Raw genomic sequence first — 23,438 nt, 5'->3', positions numbered from 1 at the left:
GGTTGGTCCGCCTGCAATGTCTACACTTGATGGGATCATCTTGTCATGCGTGAGTACAAAATGTTCATTTTCAAGGATCGGGTTTCGTGTGTGTTTCCATTATTGTTCTGCAACTGGAATGTTGAAATGTTTAGAGATGTGCCAGTGCATTACTCTACAGATGCTGTCATGTTTTGCTGTGTACAAGTGTTCTGATGTGAGTTTTTTACATCCCAAAATGAGGTGACTGGTACTCTCTATTTCTCCCTCACAAACACCTGTGTTTGTCGATTGGCTCAATCCCACCATTATCTAAAAGCCATTAGTGTATTGTCCCTGGTCTTGGGTATTTATGATGACTCGTTCTCCATCCCAATTAATTTGACCTCTTACCCATTCCAATGATCCTTCCTTGTCAATCCATGCTCTGTCAAGCCCGTTTTTTAATCTTCCTGCTCTTTTGTCATTCTTCCATTTGTAAGAGTATATCCGCTGATATTTCTTTTTCTAGTTTTTCTTCTTTGTGATTATTGGGGCTGTATTTGTTTCTGTTTTGTTTTCCTGTGTAGTATCCTGCACTTGCACCTGTTTTTGGAAGTTTGTTGCTAAATGGATTAAGGATACTTTTTCCGATTTGTTATTTTCCTGCTCGTGCACAAATCTCATCCAAATTTGTGGTGTGCATTCCAATCTCTCATTGGTTGTTATCTCCATATACTGGTTTTCGGAGGTGGGAGGAAGTTCTCGCAGAACTCAAAATCTCCACCTTTTTAGATAAAGGATCACTATTCATGAACCAGTTTGTGAAACTTCATTATCATAGCTTTCTTTCCAAGGGCTCTTTTTAGAATCCTCATTGAACCTCTGACAGCCTCCACTTGTAGCTCGTTTGTAGTGATATTTGTATTGTTCTATTGTGTTGTTTATTGATTTGTAGTGATAGTGTATTTTGTTTTGTAATGACATTTTTTAGTGGTGATGGTGCATTCTTGATTTGTTGTGTATTGTAGTGATACATATTTGTTTGTTTGTCTTCGATCTCTCCATTGTGCTCTTTCAAATGGTGAGACAAACTTGTTGAACAAGACAATACCCTATGGCACACACAACACTTGTAAGGTTCTTCTTCAAAGTTCCTTGTGTGACATCTTGCATGCCTTTTCAAACTTGATGAATATGAGAATACCCTTCCACAAACTCCGCAAGTGTACGGGATCTCTCCAGTATGAATACGGTTGTGAGTTTTCAATTTTGTTGAAGTACTGTATGCCTTTCCACAAGATTTGCAAATGTAGGGACACTCTCCAGTGTGACTCCGTTTGTGATTTTTAGATGCCGATAAAGTAGTGTATGCCTTGCCACAAAATTTGCAAGTGTATGGACACTCTCCAGTGTGACTCCGCATGTGAACCTTCAACTTTGACAAGGCATTGAATCCCTTACCGCATACGCTGCAGGTCTGTGACTTTTTTGATGTGTTGAAGATTTCTGGTTCGTTCTCAGTGTGGATACGAGCATGCCTTTTTAAACCTAAAGAAAAGGAAAACTTTTTTCCACAAACCTTGCAACTGTATGGGAGCTCTCCTTTGTGGTTACATGGATGCATTTGCAAGTTCCTTGAATTAGCGTAGGTCTTTCCACAAAATTTGCAAGTGTATATACATTCTCCAGGATGACTCCGCATGTGAACCTTCAACTTTGATAAGGCATCAAACTCCTCACCACACATGCTGCAGGCCCGTGACATTTTTCTTGGCTTGTATCCAGTGTGAATATGAGCATGCTTTTTTAAACCTGGAGAAAAGGGGAATTTTTTTCCACAAACTTCACAACTATATGGGAGCTCTCCTTTGTGGGTACATGCATGCCTTTGCAAGGCCGTTGAATTAGAGTACGTCTTTCCACAAAATTTGCAAGCGTACGAGATTGGGCACTCTCCTGAGTGAATCCGCATGTGAATCTTCAACTGACCAAAGTTGCTCAATCTCTTTCCACACAACGTGCAGGTCATAGTGCAGGTATATGGCTCCTCAGGGTGGATATAAAGAAAATGTCTTTTCAAACGTGACGAGGAGCAGTACGTCGTTCCACAAACCTTGCAAGAGTACGGGCGCTCCCCTGTGTGAATCCGCATGTGAATATTCAAATTTTGTGAGTAATTCATTCCCTTACCACACACATTACAGGTATATAGTCTCTCTTTTGTGCGTGTCACCAGAATTTTTTTGCGTTTCACTGTCGTGTTCTTATAACTGGTACGAGAAGAATAATCGGTGCATTTTTTTGTTTTGTCAATGGAAACTGGTCGGTGTCTCTTCCTGTGTCTCATCAATGCAGCCTTTGTTTTGAAGGCACAAGAACACAAGGTGCAGGAAAACTTCCTGATGATCTTCTGTTTACCTGAGAAGAACATTCGCAAAAAAAAAAAAAAAAGTCAATTCTCAGATACTAGGCTTTTGAAACGAATCTCAATGTACAGCTTTGTTTTTGTCTACCAAGTGAAATTATCTGCTATTCTACATGTTTGACATAAATTATCCGAAAATTATCTGTCACCTTTACGTGCAATTACTGTCAATACAGGGCCTCATGTGTCGCGCTACATCCATGCGGTGTTCAAAAGTCGCAGGTTACCATTTACTTTTGTTAAGTGGATTTTTTTTTCTTCATTTCTTATCACAATGCCAAACATTACAGCAGAATCTATATATATATATATATATAACACAGTTTGTGTGTGTGTGTGTAATGTTACTGATAGATTCCGAAACGGAGAGGCTCACGTGCTTGATATTTGGCATAGACATGGCCATTGAGCCTGGGACGAACATGGCCGAGACAATATTTGATGAGATTCATATTTTTTATTCATATTTACCTCAGTGCATTTCAGCGAAGTACCCGCTAATCTCAGCCAGTGCGAGCAGCTCGCTGATTTACTCAGAGCAATCACGTGATGTTCCATCCCGTCACACGTCACACGTTTGCACGTAATTCAGGGCGAAAAGCCATTGTGTTTTTGACCTTCATGCGACCGTGTTTTGTGTCGATTTTGTGCGATATAAATTAAATTTTAATTCATATTTCGTGTTTACGAATTCGAATACGAAGGATTTCCCCTTTCCCCTTTCGATTTTGAATACGAATCGAATACGAGCTTGAGTCGAGAGGGCGAATGTACGGGTTGGGAATGTACGGGACTCCCCTCCCCCACCCGGCAATGCCGGTTACTTCTGCTCGGATCACGTGATGTTCCAACTTTGCCGCCATAATCTCACAGTTATGCGTTCGCACAAAATTCAGTTTTTTCACATTTCAGCGAGGAACATTGCCATTCACACCACATAGGTTTTTTTTCACTTTCATCTGATATTTGTGATTTATTTCAAACAAACTGTATTTCCCATCTACATGGCCATGTATTCCTATTAACGTTATGTAAAGTACATAAATTGTGTGGATTAGGGATCCATTTAGGGATCCATTTAGGGATCCATTAGGGATCCATCCATCCATTTGTGGATGTGATCAATATTGCCAGTAACCATCTATATCCCTCCCCTCCTCCCCCTCCCTCTCGCTCCCCCTCCCCCTCCCCCTACCCTTCACCCTCCATTCCCCTTCCACCCTACCCTCTCCCCTTTCCCCTCCCCCCTCCCCCTCCCCTCCCTCTCCCCCTCCCCTCCCTCTCCCCTCCCCCTCCCCCTCCCTTTCCCCCATGCTCCTCCCTTCCCCCCCTACCCCTTCCTTTCTGCCCTACCCCTTCCCCACCACCCTCCCCCTCCCCACTCCTCCCCCACCCTCCCACTCCTCTCCCCCACCTCTCCCCCTCCCATCCCTCTCCCCCCTCCCATCCCTCTCCCCCTCCCCCATCCTCCCCTTTCCCCCTCCCCCCACCCCCTGCCCCCTCCCCCCCTCTTCTCCCCTCGCCCCCTCCCTCTCCCCCTCCATTCCCCTCCCCTCCCCTTCCTCCTCCCCTCCTCTCCCCCGCCCGGCAATGCCGGGTACTTCTGCTAGTACGCAATAATAGTGTTGCGGTTTTGAGAACCCCTCACTTGTAAATACTTGTAAATAATAACTCTTGTAAATATCCCATCATTTAATAAGGTCGCACCCATAGTTAGTCCATAAGCAACACGAAGGCCACCATATGACTTTCAGTTATTTCCTTAGTATGTGTCCAGTTAAGGCTGTGTTCCCAATAGTTGCATCTGCGTTGCATTACTTAAATAAGATAGGCCCCATTCCGTCCATTTTGCGGGGCTCTCTCTCCAAATTAGGTTACGCGCCTCTGCTTGCCCAGCAGCGTTCGCTGCCTCGCTCCCAAACGCCATTACGTACGCGGTCAAGCTTGGAGAAGAAGGGGGCGGAGCGCCAAGAACGAGGCGTGGCCTTGTCAACGAGCCGTCAAGCGCGGAGACGGCGGATGATAAAAACTGCAGACTGCGTGAGCGAGGACATTCTAATAAGATCTGCGCAGGGGACCGCTGCTATTGAGAGAACTGCGCGGGGACGTCTGATTATAACGTTATCTTGACAACAATTATAACGTTTTATACCTCTCCCACCGCCCCCTTCCCATGCCCCCCCCCCCAAAGCCCTCGCCCTCTCTCAGATCTCTCGATGTCTCCATGTCTCTCGGTCCCTGCTCTCAAATGTTGTGTTTGTGTCCTTCCCCCTCTCTCCCCATCATGTCTACCGCTCCCGATGTTATATGTTTTATGTGTCGGTTTGTCTTTCTGTGTGATTAATGTTCGCTCTTTCACGAGCCTCGATCTTGTATACAAAAAAAAAAAAAAAAAAAAAACTGCGCAGGGGACCGTTGCTATTGAGAGAACTGCGCGGAGGTCGGGCGAGCGAGCACATTGCATTCATCGATATGGACTGCGCGGGGAGAGCGATATGGACTGCTCTAACCTCAATTTACAGCACTCGCTTAATTCTCCTTTCTATAACTATAACCCCCAACATTAACACCCTTATCTTTCTCAAAAAAGATAAAAACTTATTCAACCCTCTAATTCGCCTTACTTTAGGAAGTATTATTTTTGGCTTTATCAGCTCCACATTCTTCTTGCCAGAAAAACAACCTAACTTTTCAATCCCCTTTAATAGCAAAATTTTACCAACAATTATACTAATCCTTGTTTCTTCATTAACACTTTATTTCATGAACAATCATAAATTTTCACACATACCTCCCTTATTTTTCCCCTCTATATCAGGCTATTTCCCTACCATCTTTCACCGCCTATTCTCATACTATTTCCTTCTTTTCCCTAAAAAGGTTTCTTCATCCCTCTTGGATATTCTATGATACGAAACCTTAGGCCCAAAATCTATTTCACATAACCTTTCCTCCTCATCATCCCTTTTCAATAAACTGTCCCAAGGAACAATTAATAATTATATCACAATCTTTGTTATTACTATTCTCTCTTCCCTCTTAACCTCCACCCTATACTTCTAATGATCCGATAAGCTCCGTGCTCCGCACTCTTAGTAATCTCTAAAATCACTAATAAAGCTAAAAACAACCCAAGGCCTCCAAAAACAATCAGCAACCAACTTTCCCCATACAAAACGCCTGCCCCAAGAAAACCATTATCCACACCCCCCTCCCCCAACATATTCAAAACTCCATTATCTGCTTTCAAATAACCACTATACCCCAAAAATACAACAACCAAAATGCCTAAAGCTATCTTTATAAGTACCTCCTTCACAATAACAGTAGGGTACAAATCTAAGACTAATGCAGTACAATAACTAAAAACAACTATCATACCCCCCAGATAAATTAATAAAAGTGAAAGCGACAAAAATGAATTTCCTTTCGCCAAAATAATTAAACAACCAACCAAAGAAACAATAATTAACCCAAGCGCCCCAAAATAGGGGGAAATATCCACAACTAAAATAACTATTCCAATAAGAAATAATATTTCTAAAATTATTATAATTTTCATTATTCTTACTCAACAACTTGAGACCAACGATATGAAAAACCGCTATTGTACTTTCAACTACAAGAACATGACCAAAATTTTCTGAAAATCAGATCCTTTAATTAAGATCGTCAACTCTGCTTTAGTTGACCTGCCTTCCCCCTCTAACATCTCCTATTTATGAAACTTTGGCTCCATTTTAGGACTTTGCCTATTTTTTCAAATCGTTACTGGACTTATTCTTACTATACACTTTTCGCCCTCCATCCACATAGCCTTCTCCTCAGTCGTCCACATTGTCCGTGACGTAAATCACGGGTGATTTATCCGAAACTTTCACATCACTGGAGCATCATTATTCTTTTCTTGTATATTTATTCATATTGGGCGAGGAATCTACTTCGGCTCTTACAAAAATATCAAAACCTGATACTCAGGAGTTATCTTATTCATCTGTGCCATAGTAACCGCATTCTTTGGTTACGTTCTTCCCTGAGGTCAAATATCGTTCTGAGCTGCCACAGTAATCACCAATCTTCTTTCTGCAGTCCCTATAATGGGAACCCGCATAGTAGAGACAGTTTGAGGAGGCTTCTCTGTGGGAGACCCGACACTTAAACGATTTCTAGTCCTCCATTTTCTTGTCCCCTTTCTAATAATTGCAGTATCACTAACTCATTTACTTTTCTTGCACGAAACAGGTTCAAGCAACCCCATAGGAATAAACCCTAATCTTAATAAAGTACCCTTCCATCCATACTTCTCTTTTAAAGATATCCTAGGATTTCTAATTATCCTCTCCTTAATCTTCTTAGGCTCCACCCTATTCCCCTATCTTACCACAGATCCGGATAACTTCACCCAAGCCAACTCATTAGTTACTCCCCCCCATATCAAACCAGAATGATACTTCCTATTTGCTTATGCCATCCTTCAAGCAATTCCTAACAAACTAATAGGAGTTTTTGCTCTTATCATATCACTGTCTGTTCTTCTTTTTATACCATTTTTGATCAAATCCAACTTACGATCATTAACATTCCAGCCTTTCATGCAATTCACTTTCTGACTAATAATTTCTAATTTTATCCTACTTTCCTGACTAGGGGCCATACCCCTAGAGCCCCCCTACACTACCATATCTCAAGTAACTTCATTCCTTTACTTTTTCATTTTCCTTTTCCTGTTCCCCTTAGTCAGCTACAAAGAAAACAAGTACCTAAACTCACGTTATCCCCCTTTCTAACCTTTCATTTAGAACATTAACCTTTTATAGTTTCAAACAAAACGTTGATTTTGTAAATCAACAATGAGATAACATCTCTAAAAGGAAACTCAGAGAAAAGGAATACTTCCTTACCTTTAATTCCCAAAATTAAAATTCTTATAAACTATTCTCTGCCTCACTACCTATATTGCCCCACCCACCTTTTTGAGGGTGGGTGGGGTTTTTACCCATAACCATAATATCCCATCATAACCTTTTATCACCCCCATATTATACACCTTGACCTATCCTGATCACTAAATGGCTAAACGGACTCCCATTTAGACCCCTCCTATACTACCCCGCCCCTTCCACAGGGTCGGGCCCTACCCTAATCTGTAAAAATCTCACCATTACCTCTTACCATTTTACATTTTATGTTCTCAATTTTATTCTAGCCTACTTAAATGACCTAAACGGGTTCACCCGTTTAGATTCTACCTATATTGCCCCACCCACCTTTTTGAGGGTGGGTGGGGTTTTTACCCATAACCGTAATATCCCATCATAACCTTTTATCGCCCCCATATTATACACCTTGACCTATCCTGATCGCTAAATGGCTAAATGGACTCCCGTTTAGACCCCTCCTATACTACCCCGCCCCTTCCACAGGGTCAGGCCCTACCCTAATCTGTAAAAATCTCACCATTACCTCTTACCATTTTACATTTTATGTTCCCAATTTTATCTAGCCTGCTTAAATGACCTAAACGGGCTCACCCGTTTAGATTCTGCCTATACTACCCCCCCCCCCACCTTTCTGAGGGTGGGTGGGGCATTACCCATTACCACAAAATCCCGCAATTACCTTTTATCACCCCCATATCATGCACTGCAACACTATCCAGATTGCTAAATGGCTAAACGGGGCCCCCCGTTTAGACTCCCCTTATACTACCCCCCCCCCCTTTCTGAGGGTGGGCGGGGCATTACCCATAACTATAATATCCCATCATAACCTTTTATCGCCTCCATATTTATGAGCTTCCACCTGTCTCTGTCTACTAAATGGCTAAACGGGGTCCCCGTTTAGACTCCGCCTATACTACCCCGCCCCTTCCATAGGGTCGGGCCCTACACTAATCTGTAAAAATCTCACCATTACCTCTTACCATTTTACATTTTATGTTCCCAATTTTATCTAGCCTGCTTAAATGACCTAAACGGGCTCACCCGTTTAGATTCTGCCTATACTACCCCCCCCCCCCCCTTCTGAGGGTGGGCGGGGCATTACCCATTACCACAAAATCCCGCAATTACCTTTTATCACCCCAATATCATGCACTTCAACACTATCCTGATCGCTAAATGGCTAAACGGGGCCCCCCGTTTAGACTCCCCTTATACTACCCCCCCCCCCCCACCTTTCTGAGGGTGGGCGGTGCATTACCCATAACTATAATATCCCATCATAACCTTTTATCGCCTCCATATTTATGAGCTTCCACCTGTCTCTGTCTACTAAATGGCTAAACTGGGCCCCCATTTAGACTCCGCCTATACTACCCCGCCCCTTCCATAGGGTCGGGCCCTACCCTAATCTGTAAAAATCTCACCATTACCTCTTACCATTTTACATTTTATGCTCCCAATTTTATCTAGCCTGCTTAAATGACCTAAACGGGCTCACCCGTTTAGATTCTGCCTATACTACCCCTTCCCCCCCTTTTCTGAGGGGGGGGGCGGGCATTACCCATTACCATAAAATCCTATAATTACCTTTTATCACCCCCATATCATGTACTTCAACACCATCCTGATCGCTAAATGGCTAAACGGGGCCCCCCGCTTAGACCCTCCTAATACTACCCCACCCACCCTTCTGAGGGTGGGTGGGGCATTACCCATAACTGTAATATCCCATCATAGCCCCCTATTACCCCCATATTTATGCGCTTCAACCTGTCTCTGTCTACTAAATGGCTAAACGGGCTCCCGTTTAGACCTCGCCCCTTCTACTCCCCCTTCTCCCCAAGACCAAATGGGATATCACCCATAACCCCAAGCCCTAACATCCCCATAACAACACTGCCTAAATTCTTTTTAGCCCCTGTAGATTAACCTACGATTTGAGCCTCACACACCATCAGCACTTGGATATATTAAGGATTTTAAAAACTCTAAAATCTTTCAAACCCTCCCCCTTTAACCCCCTTCCCCTCTGGGGTCAAGGATTTACTTAAATTAACGAAAACATAGAAGAACTCTGTGAACACACTGTTGCTCTTTTTTTCTTGTTTGGGGGGTCTGGTGGGGGACCCCCCCCAAATATAATAACATTCATTTATACTTTCCCTTTCACTAACTCAGCCCTAGTGCCCATCCCCTTGTTCTTGGTAACATTCATGCCCCGCTTTCCCATATTATGCGTGCTTCATCTCTTCTTCTTTCAAGTCTTATTCCACGGTAACATTGTGTCAATTAACCTTACATATCAGTGGTATTCACCCTCGTACGCTCTGCGTTTAGATCCTATTACTCCTTTCTTCCCCTTAGGTACATTACTTTTAGGGCTATACTCCAGCTACGCGCTCCTTTCGACTCACCTCATCTATATAATTATTCCTCACCCCCTATTATTCATTCGATTTCTTTCTTTTTCTAGGACATATATACACAAAGAATTAAGTTAAGCACCCCCCCCGTTTTTTTACAACCTCGCACATTACAAGTTTGTTGTCGTCAAAACAGTGTAATATACCCATGATATTGCTATATTTTCTGGAGAAGTGATATTATGGTCACATAAAAACATAACAATCATGCCGTTTTCATTATTTTATTCTGAATAATTTAAGGTGAAATTTTTTGGGAATTTTAGGCATATTTTCACCTCAATTTAAGTATGGAGCTATAGGTCCATCACGGACAGTGTGGATGACGTTTATGTTTTCTAACGTACAGTCATTGTTCTGAGAAGACCTCTAGCGATCTTTGCATCAATAACGTGTGTAGGACCCACGTGATCGGATCACTACTCAACCCAACTCAACCCTACGAGTGCACTCATCTGCATTTCATCAATGGATAATTGCTAATGTCATACCAATCATTATTTGATCTCACATACCTTAGAATATATGCCAATGTATACATATACACAAAGAATATATATTAGGGGGTGCTTACCTTAATTCGTTGTGTAGGGGTGCTTAACTTAATTCTTTGTGTATATATTAACACTACTACCATTCACATACTAATATGTTGTTTTAAAACAAACTTTATGTTTTAAAACATTTGGTAAAAAATTACTCTGCCATGCTTCCTAACCGCACCCCAAAATACTTTATTTTTATATATTCTTTTTTATTTTTATATATTCTTTTTTATTTTAATATATTCTTTTTTTTATTATATATTCTTTTTTATTTTTCTATATTCTTTTTTATTTTTATACTTTATACATTTTTCAGCCCCTGTAAATTAACCCCCCCTTTTTTCTCAACTGATTATTAATTAATACTTTTTTTTAAAGAATAAAGATCCAAAAAGACCATTCGGCCCCCCCCCTATAACCCCTTCTGGAGTTCAGGTATCCTATTTTTCAAAATTCTATCCACTTATAATTTTAGGTTATTGGTTTCTGTTTTTAGGGTTTAGGTCATAGCTCCGTACGCTGCTCCATGCGTCGCAGCCCCAATTGCTAGAAATTATAACCATACTCTAACTTGTTATACATTACCACCGCAGTCCGCGGTGCGGGCCCCGAGAATATACTAGTTTTCACACTTCGAACATTTCAAGAGACTACACCTTAATTCGCTTTGCATCTTCGCTGATATATTTCTTATCCACCTATGATTCCACCTTTACCTTTCTTTATTCGATTCTTCTTTTTCTTTCAAGGACTAATGTTATAATACTGCTATCAACATATAACAATGTCTATTTTTAAATAGACAGTCAAACTTCAGCTATCATCTATCTTAACATACAGAGGATCTTAAGTAGAAATAATATTTCTACCCGATCTTTCATGCAAAACAAGCTTTTAATAGTATTCCCGGTTTAAAAATCAACCTTACAAACATGTAGCAATCTCTTCTTAAAATTTAACCCCCTTACTCTTCCGAGTCCCCCAAAATTTCCGATTTAACCTTTTACTTTCTCAAAATCAAAAACATCCTTTTTTCAAAAAATTTATTCCCTTTTAACTTACATTTCAGTCACCAAAAACTAATCTAAAGTGCTAACCTCAAAATATTTAACCGCACTCTTACCAACTAGCACGAACACTTTTACAATTTATTCTCAATTTATTTTTATATATTCTTATAATTTATTTTTATATATATTTTATGTATCCTTTTCTATGTATTCTACTTTCTACATTCACCTACATACTCCATGAATTCGCCAGTATTCCCCAAAACATCAAAGAATAATATGCGCCATACATATACTTACCCCTCACTCCTTTATATTGTTGCGGATATGGGATTTGGCCTCCATCCATATCCGCTTGTAAATATTCCCCTATTTCCCCAATACTTCCCAACTATCCCCAATCCCCCATTCCCTAGTCCCATTTTCTGTAAACAACACTCTGTAGAACCGACCTTCCCCTTTTTCCCCCATTAAATGTCGTGCCCAGGTTCACCGCATCTCACGTAGACAACTATAGGACATCTTGCTAGTTATTCTTAGTCTATGTCAGTTAAGGACTCGTTTCCATTAATTCTGACTCTTCGTTGCACCAGAATGTGATTGTATGGCACCATTAGTAAGTTTAGGACCTCCCAATACCTCCCCGCATCTCTTCCTCATGGAACAACAACACCAACAACAACAACAGCGGCGGCGGCACGGCGGCGGCGCGAGGAGTGCGCGTCCTCACTCCGGCTTGGTTAGCCGCCATTGAACATGTGCTCCGACGGGGTTACAACGCAGGGGCTCGCTGTCAGCTCCTCGTCAAGGGCGGAGCCGGTAACCCCCCCGCACCCAATGGAGGCGGCGGACCGATTCCATCTGGGGCGGAGCTAACGAGCCGAGGGCGTGTCACTCCCCGCTGGACATGCGCAGGAAGAGGGAGGTGACGTCAGATGCGCCTCAGCTACGGAGAAGAAAGGACGCCACCTCCTAGCGCTGAGAAATACCTCCCGGCATCTCGGGACCGGACCGGGTCGATTCTGCCCCTGAGCCAAGGTGCACCTTGAGCTATCGACTGCCTGCCCTTCCTTGCCATCAATCCCTGTGTGAGTCAGTCTTGTCCCGTTTGTCTGTGGTCTGTTGGGAATAAGATAAGACTGTGTCTAAGTGCCCATCTTGCTGTGCTTTACCTCTTGCCGTGTAATCTAACCGTTCTGCATAACCAATATTATATCCTCCTCCGGAGGTCTTGAGAACTGTACCCCTTGTGTCGTTGCCTTAATCCCAGCCGTTGTGTCCTTTCCTTCATTGATTTAGCATAGCGCGATTTGGCCAACGTTCGAGTGGAATCGGGTAACTTGTGCGAACACGGTGGCCATTCCGATCGGTCAAGCAACATCTAAGTCGTGTCCGTAACAATATATATATTTATTATTTTTAATAATATTTTAAATATAAAATATATATTAAATAAAAATATACTGATAGTGTATGTAGCTTAGCTTAAAGCATGATATTGAAGATATTAAGACAGATATTCATCTCAGACACATAAAGGGTTAGTCTTACCCTTAAAATTAGATTCTTCGAAATTTATACATGCAAATTTCCTCATTACAGTGAGTTCCTTGATATTTTAAAATTATAGAGACTAAATAAGATTTATTATCCTAAATTAAAATTCTTTCACACCCCCAAGGGTATTCAGCAGTAATTAATATTGAGCAATAGACAAAAGTCTGACTCAATTAAAGAATTCTTAAGTGTCCAAAATCGTGCCAGCAGACGCGGCTATACGGTTGCTTAAATCTAATATTTGACGGTGTAAAGTAAATTTCATTACTATTTTTATCTAAAACTAAACCAATTTATTATAGTTAAATACATAAATTTTAAAAAACAAACTAAAGTAGTTTTAATAACTAAGTTTATAACTTTACGAAAGTTGGGGCTCAAACTAGGATCAGATACCCTACTATGCCTAACCGTAAACAAAGAATTTCTTCCGCCTGAATACTACGAGCCCAAGCTTAAAATTCAAAAGACTTGACGGTGTTCTACCCACCAAGAGGAGTTCGTTTTTCAAACGATAATCCGCGATTCACCTCACCATTTTTATCAGTTTATATACTGCCGTCGCAAGCCAGCCCTTCTGAGGGATCAGGCAAAATGGTTTAAATCAAAACGTCAGGTTAGGTGTAACCAATAAAATGGCTAAAACGAACTACATTAATAATTTCTATTATTTCTATTAAAAAATGAAAAATTAGTCAAAATTGAATTTAGGAGTAAACAAAAACCAGACAGTTTTTTTGAACAGTGCTATAGAACATGCACACACTGCCCGTCACTCCCTGTTACTTAGGGATAAGTCATAACATGGTAAGTGTACCAGAAGGTGCACTTGGACCCCAAGATGTAGCTTAACTAAAGCATCTCTTTTACACCGAGAATATACTTGCGCAAAACAAGCCATTTTGAGCCTTAATCTTAGCTTTATTCCCCCCATTTACCTAATTATTTGAACCTTTTTAAGCTTAGTATTTTTAGAAAAACAAGCCTAAAGCTATAGACAAAGTACCTTGAGGGAAAGTTGAAAAAATATGAAAATTAAAGCATAAAATAGTAGAGATCAATCCTCTTACCTCTTGCATCATAGTTTAACTACCCAAAACAGACGATTGGAACTTTCTGATCCCCAAAATTAAATGAGCTACTCAAGAATAATACAAGAATCAACTTATTTCTGTAGCAATAGAATAAGAAAATTCTCGAGTAGGGGTGAAATGCCTATCGAATTTAATAATATCTGGTTACTTGAAAGAAGAATCTAATTCTGCTTTTATATCATTATCACTTATTGAATAATAATTAATTTTGTATAAAGAGTCAGTCATAAAAGGAACAGCCTTTATGACTCAAGGAAACAACCTTAGGAGAAGGAAAAATTTACCACCTTGTAGAGTAAAAATTGGCCTAAAAGCAGCCACTATAGAAAGTGTTACAGCCCAGACTCACTCACTGTAAAAATTATAACTTTTTAATAACCCCTCTCAATTATATCAAGTAATATTATACCTCTATAATAGATAAAATGTTAAAATTAGTAGTAAGGAGATTGTTTTCCTCTTTTTAATATTAGTGTAAACCGAAACGAACCCTCGTCGGTACCCAACGACTCTTAATTTAACAGAATAAAAGGCTTAAAGTACTTACTCAAGAAATACACCTTTCAAAACATCGTTAACCCAACACAGGAATATTTTTAAGAAAGATAAAAAGAATTAGAAGGAACTCGGCAAACTATGGCTTCGCCTGTTTACCAAAAACATCGCTTATTGTTATAAAAATATAATAAGTCCTACCTGCCCAGTGATGTTTTCAACGGCCATCTTTGATGATAACGTAGCATAATCAATTGTCTATTAATTATAGACTAGAATGAATGGATTAACGAAAGCCGAACTGTCTCCTATTTCCTATCAATGAAATTAACCTCTCTGTCCAAAGGCAGAGATAAACCTATAAGACGAAAAGACCCTAAAAGCTTCAAATATTAGATTACCTAGCTTAAACAACAACTAAAGAAAAGTTTTAATTCCTAAAATTTGGTTGGGGCAACCATTGATATTAAAGAATCATCAATAATTTAACTAATAACTTGCATAATATCAGAGTTACATCTCAATTAAGTAAGAAACTTATAAAAATGACCCAGAAAACTGATCAATGAACAAGTTACTTTAGGGATAACAGCGCTATTTCTTTTTAAAGTCCCCATCGTTTCCGTTTCCGGTCTTGCTGGCGAGGGTTCGTTTATTCTCAGCTCTCCATGCTATCCATCGAAATCGAAGTTAAGTAATTGTTCCCATTTGTATTTTCGTTATAACTATTTATTTTATGGTGTATATATTGTCTCCCGACGAAGATTTTCGGTGCAAATCTTTCATACCTGTATTGAAAATCGTGTTAATTCGGGTCGTGTTTTGAGGCCTTGTAGTTGTACAGTGAACACTGTACAACCTTGAGGCTTTGTTTTTCTCTCAGCGGTCCGTGTTTTTGTGATCCAATAACTTTCTTTCTCTGTTTTCCCAATCTTTTCACCCCATAGCCCTCTTCCTTGTGTAAATCACAACTCAAAAAAATCCAAAAAAAAAACATTTCCTTCTCTGTTCTCATTCGTTTATTCATTCTTATTCGTTTGTTCGTTCGTTCTTCGACCACGTGTTTCTCCCCCATTTCCCCAGATAGATTGTCAAATTTCAACTCGTTATTTTATTGTCCATGCATTGTTGTTTTGATTATAGTTACTTTTGGTTTGAATTTCCTGTAACTTGTAATTATTTAATCGTGTTCTGCTCCTCGTGTGCGGCCTTGTAGTTGTACCCCCATCGGTGTTTGTTATCTTAATCGTGTTTTGCTTGGCTCTTAGTTTTTTTCCCTTCTACCCCGAACATAATACTCTGTCTAACGTTCTAAATCCCCACCTCCCCCCCCCCCCCCCACCCCCAAAAACCAAACAAACAAAAAAAAAAACCAAAAACATTTATTTTCCTTTCTCCACGTGTACTGTTGACTCATCCTGTATTTTCTGTCCAGGTGTGCTGTTCGCCCCGCCCCCATTAACTCCTTGCCATCCACCGTTTGCCCTTCACGTGACTCGTGGTGGTCCCTCTCGGCTCTCCCCCCGTTGGTATTTTTGTGCACATAAGATTGTTCACGGTTCTGTTTAAATATTATTTAAATATGTATAACCTTTCCCCTTCAGTGTTTTACTCAGTGGTATTTTACAACACGCTGTTTTTCTTCCTATTTAAAAGGCTTTTCTCAATTTCCTCTCCAACTCATTCCACCTCAAAAAAAAGAAATTCAATATCTTATACGTCTCCCTCACAACATGGTCTAAATTCACATTCATTCCATCCCTCCTCCATCATTCTGAACCGGATTGCTAACTTGAAAATCACAACAAACCCAATTTGTTTTCAATGTTCGTCTTTCATTAATCATCCACTTTCTAAACTCCCCTCTTGCCCCTCCCATCCAAATCCCTCCCCTTGCACCTACACTCCTAAACTCCCCCCTTGCCCCGCCACTCTTAAACTCCCCCCCTGCCCCTCCACTCCTGAACTCCCCCCTTGCCCTTCCACTCCTGAACTCCCCCCTTGCCCTTCCCCTCCCAAACTCCCCCCTCACTCCTCCCCTTCAAAACTCCCCCCAACCCCTCCCATTCAAATCTCCCCCCATACCATTCCTCTCCAATTCTCCTTCCTCCCCAATCCTCCTCAAAGCTGCCTCCTCCCCACTTCGTCTCCCTTCTATCTCATACCTCCACCCCCCCCAACCTTCTTCTTTCCTCTGCCCCCCCCCTCAAACAACCCCTCACTGTGCCTCATGTCTTCACTTTCAAACCTTTCATCCTCATCCTTCCCTTTCTTGGAACTCTTCTGCAATCGCTGACACACTAACAACTGCTCTCCCTACCTCCCCCTCTCATCCTTCATCTTACCCTACTCCTCCCCTCCCCTGTCCTGTACCCGATGCTCCCCCTCTCTCTTCATTAACGGTATGGACCTCAAACATCCGGGGCCTTCGCTCAAACCTGACTGATCTCTCCATACAGGTTGCTTCTGACAATCCAGACTTGATCTGCTTAACAGAGACTTTCCTCCTTCAAGATGTCTCTGATTCCTTAATATCTCTTCCTGGTTACTCCCTCCTCCGGTATGATAGACCTGAGCCTCGGCCTGGTGGTGGGGTGGCTATCTTTATCAAAAACTCTCTTCCTCACTCTCCTTGCACTGCCCTCTCTCCTCCTCACCCCCAGGAGTACCTCTGGCTACGGCTTCCTCTCCGCTCCCACCTTTTGTTCATATGTGTTCTGTACCGTCCCCCAAACAGTGATGACTCCATCTACATTTCACTGTCTGACAACATGGACCAACTTCTATCCACTCATCCCAACTCTCTCTTCCTCATATGTGGTGACTTCAATTGTCGTCATGCCACCTGGTTGGGTGTGGGTTCCTCTCTCACCAGTCATGGCACCTCAGCAAAGGACTTCTGTGACTCACTGGGATTGACACAATCTGTCAATTTCCCGACCCGGATCTCAGCCAATGGAGTATCTTCTCTTCTAGACTTGGTTATGACTAACTTCCCTGCTAATGTCTGCTGCTCTTCTTCTGCTCCAATCGGTTCTTCTGATCATGTGCTTGTCAAAGTGGACATCTCTGGCCATTCTCAGAGAGCCTCCTCAGCGTCGACGAGTCTGGCATTTCACTCAGGCCGACTGGGACGGTCTTCAAGCAGCCATCAATCGTCTGGATTGGTCTCCCATCTCCACTGCCTCTGACATCAATTCTTCCTGGGAATTCTTCCAAAGCAAACTGATCTCTCTCATGCACAGATTTATCCCATCTCGCCTTCAGTTGTCTTACCCTTCCTCCCGTCCATGGTACACTGAATCTTGTGGTGAGGCAGTTGCCCTGAAACAACTTGCCTTTGCCTCTTGGAAGGCTAATCCAACTGAAGGAAATCTCAGTTCCTTCCACCAAGCTCGGAACAAGAGTGTGTCTACCCTCAGGAGTGCCAGGAAGCACTATCTCTCCTCACTCAAGAATGAACTCTCAAACCTGTCTCCTTCCTCCAAATCCTGGTGGCGTCTGGTCAAATCCGTTTCTGGTGTTTGTTCCCCCTCCACCCCCTCCCTTACCTCAAATGGCCACACAGTTGACATCGCACGTGACAAAGCCGAATGCCTCAACTCTGTGTTTGCCTCAAAATCCTTAGTCCCAAACCCATCTCTCTCTGTTCCCACCTTTCCCAGTCGAACCAAACTGCTGCTGGACTCTGTGACCTTCTCTCCTGACAAGGTGGAGGAGTTTTTGTCAAACCTCGACTCTGATTCTGCAACTGGACCAGATGGCATCAGCCCACGGGTCCTAAAATCCTGCTCTGCCGCTCTATCTCACCCTCTCTCTGTTCTTTTCACCCTATCTTTTGCTCAAGGTCATCTGCCAGCATCCTGGAAATCAGCAAACATTAGCGCTTTACACAAAAAAGGTGCAAAAACAGATCTTTGCAACTACAGACCAATCAGTCTCCTCCCAATTATCAGCAAAGTCATGGAATCCATCATTGCTTCGGATATGAAATCTTTCCTCTTCTCCAATGGCTTGATCTCTGATCATCAATTTGGTTTCAGACCAGGTCACTCTACTCTGGACATGCTGCTTCTGCTGTCTCAACAATGGATGGAGGTCCTCAATGCCAAACAGGAAATCAGAGCTGTCTCCCTTGACATATCACGTGCCTTCGATACGGTCTGGCACCCAGCTCTGCTCACCAAACTCTCCTCCTATGGTATCCATGGAAATCTCCATGCATGGCTTGCGGACTTCCTCTCTGGTCGTAGTCAACGTGTGGCCCTGAATGGATTTCTCTCATCTCCCCTTCCCGTTCAGGCTGGAGTTCCCCAAGGCAGTGTGCTGGGCCCTGTGCTTTTTCTGGTCTTTATCAATGATCTCTCCGACTCTCTGGAAAATCCTCTGTATCTCTTTGCTGATGACTCCACTCTCTGCCGCTCCATTCCTCTTCCCTCAGATCGGCAGTCTGCAGCCTCCTCACTCTCTGAAGACCTGGACAAAATCACAGACTGGTCAAACATGGGGAACATGTCTTTCAATCCTGACAAATCTCACACTCTTACTATGTCTCTCCGAAAAGATCGACTGGACAACCCTCCCATCTACTTTCTCAACAATCCTCTCCAAGAAGTTCTGTCGCTCAAGCTTTTGGGTCTCACCATCTGCCATGATCTTTCTTGGGAAAACCACATTTCCAAGCTGGCCTCCAAAGCCAGTCGCCGACTGGGCATCCTCCGTCGTGCGAAGTCCTTCCTAGGCACACCTGAGCTCCTCACCACATACAAGGCTTTCATCCGCAGCTCAATGGAATACTGTTCTCCCCTATGGGCTGGTGCTCCTGCCTCACACCTGGCTCGGCTTCACGCTGTTGAATCCAAAGCTTTCAGAATCATTGGAATCTCCCGCGATGAAGCTATCTCTGAGGGCCGTTCACTCACTCACCGCAGGCAGGTAGGTGGTCTTTCTGTCTTCTACCGACTCCTCTCCGGCCTTGCTCCCCCAGCTCTCTCTGTGCTCTGTCCCCCAAATATTCCTACAGGTCGCACAAGATCTGCCAGCCACCCTCTGATGGTTAAACTGCCGAAATCTCGGCTCTCTGCTCACCTTCACTCTTTCATTCCTCTTTTCTCCTGCCTCTGGAACAAACTCCCACACTCACTTCAATCACACTCCACCCTCCAGGTCTTCAAAACAGCTGTTCACCACCATCTCTTATCTTCCCCCATCCAAAACCTTGATCTTTTCTACCCCCACTAATTCACCCCAGATCCACCTTGTTTGAAATTCCAACTTCTTTCCTGGAAGTCTTGGCAGTGTCCATATGTTTTATACCTCTCCCACCCCCCCCCCTTCCCATGCCTCCCCCCCAAAGCCCTCTCCCTCCCACAGTTCTCTCGATGTCTCCATGTCTCTCGGACCCTGCTCTCAAATGTTGTGTTTGTGTCCTTCCCCCTCTCTCCCCATCTTGTCTACCGCTCCCGATGTTATTTGTTTTGTGTGTCTGTTTATCTTTCTGTGTGATTAATGTTCGCTCTTTCACGAGCCTCGATCTTGTATACAAAAAAAAAAACAACAAAAAAAAAAATCGACAAAGAAGCTTACGACCTCGATGTTGGATTAAGATATCCAAGTGGTGCAAAAGCTGCTAACGGTTCGTTTGTTCAACGAGTAATATCTTACATGATCTGAGTTCAGACCGGAGTAATCCAGGTCAGCTTCTATCTATAACTAATTTTATTTAGTACGAAAGGAAAAATAAAATATAGCCAATAAAAAATTAACGCTATTTAAATTAATTTAAAACATTTACGTTTTCAAGAGAAAATAACTTATTAAAATAGCATAGCTGGTCTAATGCCATAGATTTAAATTCTATTATCATGAGTTCAAATCTCATTTTTAATATCATGATTTCTCAAATCATTAGCTCTTTACTCACTTTTGTAATAATTTTAATCGCTGTGGCTTTTTAAACTTTAATTGAGCGAAAAGTCCTGGGATATATGCAGCTCCGTAAAGGCCCTAATATCGTGGGCCCTTTCGGACTTCTTCAGCCATTCGCTGACGGAATCAAACTCTTTATTAAAGAGCCTTTACAACCATCTTACGCTCCAATTTTCTTATTCATTTTGGCTCCCGCCTTAGCAATTTCACTCGCTTTAATTTTATGAATTTCCTTGCCTCTACCTTTAGCCCTCTCAGATATAAACCTTGGATTGATATTTATCTTAGCCATTTCAAGTCTCTCAGTTTACTCTCTCTTAACCTCAGGCTGGGCATCAAACTCCAAATATGCCTTAATAGGCGCCCTACGAGCAGTCGCTCAGACAATCTCCTATGAAGTAACCCTGGGTTTAATAAATTGTCGCACTCACCATTTTATCGGGGGGTTTTGACCTTAAACTTTTTATCGATTTACAAAATAAAATCTGATTACTTTTCCCAATATGACCGATTTTCCTAATATGGTTTATCTCAACATTAGCGGAGACCAACCGTTCACCCTTTGACTTAACAGAGGGGGAATCAGAATTAGTTTCCGGATTTAATGTAGAATTTTCGGGGGGCCTATTTGCCTTATTCTTTTTAGCAGAATACACTAACATTTTATTTATAAATTCATTAACTGTAGTCCTATTTATAGGGTCCTCCAATTTATCTTCATTATATTTTTCCACCTCTATAACAATAAAAACTATATTCCTGATCTTTTTATTTCTATGAGTTCGTGCATCATACCCCCGATTCCGTTATGACCAACTCATACACTTAATATGGAAAAACTTTTTGCCTATTACGCTCTCTTTATTAATTTTTCAATTCTCTATATCTCTCTTTTTCGGGGTCTCCCCCTCTGCAATTTAGGAAATATGCCTGATTTAAGGATTACTTTGATAGAGTAAAACAAAGTGCACACTCCCACTTATTTCCTTTTAAAAGAGAAAGAATTGAACTTTCACGGAGGGGATCAAAGCCCCTAATGCAACCTTTACAATATCTTTTACCCAAGTAATGTAAGCTAAACTAAGCTCTTGGGTTCATACCCCAAAAATGTAAGTAATACCTTTCCTTTACTACTTGAATCCTATGATAACACCAATCCTAATCTTAGGAATTTTTCTGGGCACCATGACCACAATATTCAGCTCTAGTTGATTTTTTGCATGATTAGGATTAGAAATCAATATAATAGCTATTATCCCTATAATGCTCTACCCCCTATCCCAACGAGCTTTAGAATCTTCCATAAAATATTTTATTTCCCAAGCCATAGCCTCATCAACAATTATTCTAGCTTCTTCATGAAACGACTTTTCCTCTGGACAATGGGCTATTTCATTCATGTCAGATAATTTAGCGATTACATTAATTATCCTGGCCCTTCTCCTAAAACTTGGTCTAGCCCCCTTACACTTTTGGCTCCCAGAAGTATTGCAAGGAGTTAATCTTCATATAGGACTGATTATTTCGACATGACAAAAACTAGCGCCTTTAACTCTCCTTATTCAAGTTTCCTCTAATCTTAATAATATATATATTTTAATTTCTATCTCTGTAATATTAGTTTTAGTGGGGGGGGGTTTGGGGGACTAAATGAAACACAACTGCGAAAACTTTTAGCTTATTCCTCTATCTCCCACATAGGTTGAATTGTGGGTGTAATAGCTGTCTCAACTTCCTTAAGTTGAGTAACAACTGTAGTCTATTTAATTATCAACTTTTCTATTTTTACCATTTTGATTGAATTAAACTCCACTAAAATCTCTGATCTTATACTCTCCTGATCAAAAACTAGCTGGTCTCATACAAAATGTATCCGTATCCTCCTTTCATTAGGGGGCCTGCCCCCTTTCACTGGGTTTTTTCTAAAACTCTCTATCTCCAATGCTTTAATTTCTAATTCCTTGATCCTAATGACTATCCTGCTAATAGCAGGGTCATTAATCAGCCTATTTTTCTACTTACGACTCTCATTCGTGACAGCCCTTCTACTAGCACCAACAAATCTCCAAATTAAAGGAACATGAAAATCACCCCACTACTCTAACCTTCTTTTTAACCTTATATTTCTATTCTCGATTCTCCTTTTACCTCTCTCGCCATTTATAATTTCATTATTTCAAATCTCATGATAAGGATTTAAGTTAACTAAACTAAAGATCTTCAAAATCTTCAATGGAGTGTCACTCTAATCTTTGAAAACTTGTAACTACTTACATCTTTTGATTGCAAATCAAACACTTTAGATAAGCTAAAGTCTTATCTGAATAAATAAGGTATTGTGGCGGACACAAAAGCCCACTGGCAGGGTGACATCATTCCGCGCACCAAGTGGGCGGTGGCCACGCCCGAGGGGTAGGCGTGGCCTCATGATATACACCGGGCGCGCAGCCCGGAGCGCGCCAGTGTTACAGTGAGCTCCTGAAATAAAGACGCTTATAAGTTACCGCTTGTCCGCTTCCTCCTTGCTCGCAAGCAGCGCGCGTAACGCCGTGCTTTAGTATCTTATATCTTTTAATTAACAGTTAAACGCTTCCATAAAGCTTTTATCCAAAGTCTTAACAAATATTCTGTATCTTTAGGGCTGCAACCTAATATGAACAATTTCACCATAAGACTAATCTAACAAGAAGAGACATTCTCTACAAATAAATTTACAGTTTACCGCTATAACTTTAGCTTTCCTGTTTATTACTATGTATCTTTCCCGATGATTTTTCTCCACCAATCATAAAGACATTGGTACCCTTTACCTTATTTTCGGGGCCTGAGCCGGAATAATTGGCACAGCCCTTAGTGTGATCATCCGAACAGAGTTGAGCCAGCCAGGATCCTTAATCAATAATGACCAACTCTATAACACAATTATCACAGCCCACGCATTTGTAATAATCTTTTTTATAGTAATACCTGTCATAATCGGGGGTTTTGGAAACTGACTAGTCCCAATAATAATTGGTGCTCCTGATATAACATTTCCCCGAATAAACAATATAAGCT

The 23,438-nt window shown here is 41.5% G+C and overlaps 1 protein-coding gene across 1 annotated transcript in view; it reads right to left on the bottom strand.

Moving 5' to 3' along the window:
• Nucleotides 1-502: 502 nt before the first annotated feature.
• The window catches only part of LOC144889578 (uncharacterized), a 62,860-nt gene continuing 39,924 nt past the window's right edge, over nucleotides 503-23,438 (bottom strand). The window contains exon 2 of the mRNA XM_078770324.1: nucleotides 503-2,379. Within this exon, the coding sequence (XP_078626450.1) occupies nucleotides 833-2,379 (1,547 nt within the window). The 3' untranslated portion in view covers nucleotides 503-832. The remainder of the gene's footprint in view (nucleotides 2,380-23,438) is intronic.

This window comes from Myxine glutinosa, chromosome 1, assembly GCF_964187855.1.
Source record: "Myxine glutinosa chromosome 1, kmMyxGlut1.1, whole genome shotgun sequence".
Classification (NCBI taxonomy): domain Eukaryota; kingdom Metazoa; phylum Chordata; class Myxini; order Myxiniformes; family Myxinidae; genus Myxine; species Myxine glutinosa.
This window is presented reverse-complemented; position numbering and strand designations above follow the sequence as displayed.